The sequence below is a fragment of the Argentina silus genome (genome assembly GCF_951799395.1).
Source record: "Argentina silus genome assembly, chromosome: 3".
NCBI lineage: Eukaryota > Metazoa > Chordata > Actinopteri > Argentiniformes > Argentinidae > Argentina > Argentina silus.
The window spans coordinates 3,522,136-3,528,135 of record NC_139657.1 but is presented as its reverse complement, the minus strand read 5'-3'; the positions used below and the strand labels follow the sequence as shown (position 1 = coordinate 3,528,135).

The 6,000-nt window shown below is 48.0% G+C and overlaps 1 protein-coding gene across 1 annotated transcript in view; it reads left to right on the top strand.

The window, feature by feature from the left end:
• LOC310801605 (cGMP-inhibited 3',5'-cyclic phosphodiesterase 3A-like) overlaps positions 1-6,000 on the top strand; it is a gene marked incomplete at its 5' end in the record, with an annotated part of 65,622 nt that overhangs the window by 48,066 nt on the left and 11,556 nt on the right. Inside the window, 5 exons of the mRNA XM_083665671.1 lie at positions 3,605-3,678; positions 3,973-4,109; positions 4,440-4,577; positions 4,935-5,046; positions 5,455-5,568. Coding sequence (XP_083521797.1) covers positions 3,605-3,678; positions 3,973-4,109; positions 4,440-4,577; positions 4,935-5,046; positions 5,455-5,568 — 575 coding nt within the window. The remainder of the gene's footprint in view (positions 1-3,604; positions 3,679-3,972; positions 4,110-4,439; positions 4,578-4,934; positions 5,047-5,454; positions 5,569-6,000) is intronic.

Genomic DNA, 6,000 nt, shown 5'->3' with positions numbered 1-6,000 from the left:
GTAAGGGTAGAGGTGGGACCGAGATGGGATTGAGAGGGGATGGAAAGAACTCACGGCTTCTAATACACTACACACACTCATCTCCATCCAATCTGTAGAAGGATCTTAATTATGATATGAGCGTGTAGGTATTTTTCACGATTTTTCCATCATGTCAGCTTCCAGTGACGTACGGCGCTAAGCAGAAATAATGCCAACTTCAAAGCTTCAAAGCAGCTGAATCTGAATACCTTTTCCTCACTGCGCTGGGCGCTGTTGTTATCTCCTCCACATCTGGGCCCAGAGTAGGTAGATTACTGGAAGAAGAAAATAATGGCCGCCGTGTTTATCATGGCATGGGCACTGTTCGTTTGGGCTCCCTACCAATGGTAATTTGTCAACCTGCTGAGTTGCGGAGTGTAAAACGCTGGGGCAAACTGCGGAGGAGAGCGGAGCAGGGAGCGGCCAATCACAGCTTATTGCATGCCTCGGAACATTAAGATAAGCAAAACGACGGAACTTCGGAGAAATTACAGACAACAGGGCAATTTATATTTCCTATCGGAGGATAATGACCTTGATTTAGGTCCATATTTCAGGATGCCAAAAGCCTTGTGCGTGAGAGTGTGTGAGCGTGGGGGTTTGAGAGGAAGAGAGAGAGAGAGAGAGAGAGAGAGAGAGAGAGAGAGAGAGAGAGAGAGAGAGAGGAAGAGAGGCATTTTCTTCCTTCAGATCCCTTTCTTCCCTATAGAACCCGGCCTTAGCGATGCTTTAAGTTGGATAGGTTAAGGAGGAAACTCTTTTACTGATTACATGGTCTGTTTTAAACCTTTTGGTGAGTGTGCATATGTGTAGCTTGTCTACGTTAATGAGTTTGTTATTGATTGATTGGTTGATTGATTGATTGATTGAATTTATTTGATAATTGAAAGTAGTCAGCTCCAGCTGAAGACATCAATACATAAGAAATTATAGAGGATAATTGTGGTCCTCCAGTGACATGGCAATATACAATATATATATATATCACACACTCACACTCATGTACTATAAAAACAACAACAGTACCATCAATTACAAATATTCACCGGTTATATTACAACTACAACATCAGTACAGAGGTACAGAGCCTGTATTAAGTAGGATAACTTAGTCCTTGTTGGGTGAGAAGAGGTGTTTTGTCTGTGTGTGATCCCTTGAAGTGCTTGACTGACTGCAGTCCTGTCACATTATCACCAAGAGCTCCGCTTTCCACAGCACCGTTTTGCTGTACAGGCAGAAAAGGGGAACCATCCAGTTATCCAACTTTCATTAAGAGCAAAAACCTTTCAGCCAACCGCCTGGACCCCCCTGACAATAATGTACTAACTGTTCCCCCCGCCAAACTATCAAACTATTTTATATTCCCACACCTGCTAGGCATTACGCACACTCCTGGGCTGACCTGCCCATGCAAACACAACAGCGCTCTCCTTGTTAGAGGACTCTGGTTCATTAGGGAGGGTGGGAATGACGGCTCTGCAGGGCTCTGAAAGTGCACAAGAACCAGCTGATCGTGGACGAGATAAACACAGTGCAGGGCTTTGTGCTCTCTGTGACACCATGCTTTAACGGCAGGCATTTCCTGCACCGGAGCTGCGGGTTCGAGAACATTTGGGGTGAGGTATTTAAATTGAACCCCCCTACGGACTAACCCTGCTGCAGTCGGCGCGCTAGGGATGCAGGGGAAAGGTGTTGAGAACAGCTGAGAACAGCTGAGGGGGTTCTGAGAGGGTTCTGAGGGGGTTCTGAGGGGATTCTGAGAGGGTTTTTTGAGGGTTCTGAGAGGGTTCTTTGAGGGTTCTGAGAGGGTTCTGAGAGGGTTCTGAGGGGGTTCTGAGAGGGTTCTGAGGGGATTCTGAGAGGGTTCTTTGAGGGTTCTGAGGGGGTTCTGAGAGGGTTCTGAGAGGGTTCTTTGAGAGGGTTCTGAGAGGCTTCTGAGAGGGTTCTTTGAGAGTTCTGAGAGGGTTCTGAGAGGGTTCTTTGAGAGTTCTGAGAGGGTTCTGAGATGGTTCTAAGGGGATTCTGAGGGGGTTCTTATGTCCTCAGGGTGATTTTCATGTCAGGCTGGATCTATTGACATGCAGATAAAGAAGTGAAATTTCCTCAACAGTCTCGCATTTTCACGACAGTTTATGATGCAATGGAATTAATGGATTGTTGTTGTCTAAGATCAATCCACACTCTTGCCATCAATCTAAAACAACGTGGGCTCCATATTGACTTGCAGGCATCTCTAATTAGTCAATTTACTAAAGCAGTTCAATGCAATGACTGTTTTTGATTTGTGTTGTTGTTGTTTATGCTGAAATTTCTTGATGCATTTGTGTTAATGAGGGCATTCATAAAGTTCATTAACGAGTATTTTTCCTTAGGCGTCTGTGAAGCGTCTTTTTAATGTGTGGACAACACAGTAGGAAACCAATAAAGTGCTTTTGACAACTTCTGCCAACTAGTGAAACATCAAAGACAGATGCTGTGAAATGTATTATTATTCCCAATTCTTTGGCAGAGCTACAAACAACAAACAAAAGCGTTTTCACTATTGTGTGTGTGTGTGTGTGTGTGTGTGTGTGTGTGTGTGTGTGTGTGTGTGTGTGTGTGTGTGTATGTATGTGCGTGTGCGTGTGTGTATGTGCGTGTGCGTGTGTGTGTGTGTGTGTAAAAGAAAAAAAAGGTGCTAAAGTGTGTTTCAAATTGTTTCCTCCTGGAATGTGTTTAATGTCGTATCATTTCTTTTTCTCAGTGTGTGAATTTCCTGAGAAAGTGTTAGAACGTTACACAACACCGCTCTGCCAAGCGGCCTATATTGGCTCTCGGCAGTCTGCAGACAGACAGACAGACAGGCAGACAGACAGACAGACAGACAGGCAGACAGACAGACAGACAGACAGACAGACAGACAGACAGGCAGGCAGACAGACAGACAGACAGACAGACAGGCAGGCAGGCAGGCAGGCAGGCAGGCAGACAGACAGGCAGGCAGGCAGGCAGGCAGGCAGACAGGCAGGCAGGCAGGCAGGCAGACAGACAGACAGACAGACAGGCAGGCAGGCAGACAGACAGACAGGAAGACAGACAGGCAGACAGACAGACAGGCAGGCAGACAGGGGAGAATGAGGCAGGGAGCGATTCTTAGGATTTTCAGAAGAGCGTGTGATGAAACATTTGGTAAACCGCCTGCTTCTCAGATCAGCAGCACTTAGACGTCTGGGGATAGGCTTGATCCAGCAACGCCACATCTTCATTTTAGGGTGATGAAGTGTTTTATTTTTTTAGTCGTCCCTTTCATCCGACATGCATGATGTCAGAGGGAGGGAGGCTCCCCTTCTCTCAATCACCCCCAGAATGAGAGCCCCCTCCATAGACATACAAATCACAACTTTTTTTTTGTTTTTGGTTTCTTCTTCTGTGTGCCGGCTTATACAGATAACCTGAATACAGACCCAGGGCAGAGTGTTTTAAAGCCCCATCGGGTCCCAGAAGCTCCCAGAAGCCCATTGGTGAACAATAGAATAACATCACAGAGCAGATGAAAAGATGTCTGACCTCTAACCCCTGACCTCTTCCTCCTGCCCCTCCACAGTTGTGGGAGACCGTACATCAAGCTCAGCCATGGGGAGGGATCCATGGACAAAGGGGACAGGATACACAGGACAGGTATGGCTCCTGCCTCTGCCCTCTTGCCTTCCTCTAGCCTTAGATGCATGTGTGTTTGTCTGTGTGTGTGTGTGTGTGTGTGTGTGTGTGTGTGTGCACGTGCATGCATCCGTGCGTGCGTCCATGCGTCCGTGCGTGCGTACGTGTGCCAGTGCTCCCTCTCCCACACTACCCGTCTGTCTCGCTGCCCTGGTTGTGGTTTGCTGATGGGTTGGCCGAGACGTCCAGGGCATCCCCCTCATCTCCACGGTAACGCTCTCTCTCTCTGTGTGTGAACCTCTGCCGTCCCGCCAGAGGACCAGGTGGTGGCGTCGTCGGACTACGACAGCACCCACGAGGCCAACCACAGCGACAGCAGCGACGTAGCCCAGGCCGAGGAGGACACAGAGGGGGGCAACAACTCTCCCCAGAACCTCATTCTGTCTCCCGAGGTGAGGACAGGGTCTGTCTCTAGATCATTAGCTGGGGGGGGAGGGGGGGGGATAAGCAACGTACTGTAGGCCTGCTTGCTAATCCGCTTTTGACACAGAGGTAGCAGAAGTGAAATGGGCTGCGTACAATACCCCCGAAACTCCCTCAACACACACGCACACACACACACACACACACACACACACACACACACACACACACACACACACACACACACACACACACACACACACACACTCACACTCACAATATTTGCATCTTTTTACAATACTCTTACTGTGTGTGTCTTGCGTGTGTGTGTGTGTGTGTGTGTGTGTGTGTGTGTGTAGGACAAGCCCATGCTGGCCCCCGAGCCGTTGGTGATGGAGGACTTAGACCCCCTCATGAGTCAGCTCAACAACTGGAACTTCCCCATCTTCAGCCTGGTGGAGAAGACCCATGGGAAGTGTGGCAGGATCCTCAGTCAGGTGAGACGCACCAGCCGTCGTACAACGGGTCGATGAAAACAAGCCTTGTGATTGGCTGAGAGGCATTCAAATCCGTGATTCAATAACGACAATGTCAGTTAAATCCCATTATTATGGTATTCCTAGTAGATTTGTGTTTCGTGTTCCTTTGACAAAGTTTGTCATTTTCTGAACTGTATTTCTCAGGATCTATCACGAAAAAGAAATAATAGAAGCATTGTTTTCTTCTCACAATTTGCGGATTTGTTGTGTGACCGTTATTCAATGGATTTGTTGTGTAACCGTTATGTAAGCGATAATGTGCTCAAGGCTGTAATTTATCATAGATTGCTGATTGGAGTATTTGGTGTGTGTCAGGTGTCTTACAGGCTCTTTGAAGACACAGGCCTCTTTCAGACCTTCAAGATCCCCGTCCAAGAGTTCATGAACTACTTCCACGCCCTGGAGAACGGCTACAGAGACATACCATGTAAGAACTCTCTTCTCTCACAGTGATGCCACATGTATTGGACTGTATTTCAGGGGAGGCTGGAGGAGGTAGAAATCGGAGGACGGGCTCATTATAATCCATGGAATGGAATCAGGATTGGTACCATTCCTGATTCAATTCCATTCATTACAATTAACCCGTCCTCTGATTTCTGCCTCCACCTGCCTCCCCTGATGTATTTAAAGTTGTTTGAAGTTCAGTGTGTGATGATATGTATGATATCACCAGTTACCCACTAGAGGGCGATGTTTGACTATATGTCTTTAAACACCTCACTCATACTATCATTGATAGCCTCTCACAGTAGAAACCTAAACAGTGCAACAGTGCACCCTTGTGGAGATTAGTGGTATTGCAGCCTCTCTTGTTGTCCTTTCCTGGGCTCAGATCACAACAGGATCCATGCTACAGACGTGCTCCATGCAGTCTGGTACCTCACCACCCAGGCCGTGCCAGGCCTGCCCAGCCTCATCAACGACCACGGCTCTGCCAGCGACTCAGGTGTGTGTGTGTGTGTGTGTGTGTGTGTGTGTGTGTGTGTGTGTGTGTGTGTGTGTGTGTGCATACCAGACTAGGGGTAGTCTACAAGTCATACAGTACACCGGATGGGCTGTGTGTGTGTGTGTGCCTCTGTGTGTGTGTGTGTGTGTGTGTGTGTGTGTGTGTGTGTGTGTGCGTGCGTGCGTGTGTGTGTCAGAGGAGGGACAGTCTCCAGGTCAAACGGTACACTGAGAGAGGCAGGAGAGAGGAGAGAGGGGGGGTGCTTTAAGCTTCAAGAGGGAGGGGACACAGGGGTTTGTAAGGGAGCTCATGAATCAAAGTAACAAACCCTGCTGAACGTTGATTCCGATCCGATCAGTACTCCCAGCTGTTCTTATCAGACCCGGGCCGAGCTCCGGCATTTGTGTTCGGAATACCATTTGAAGTCTAGTG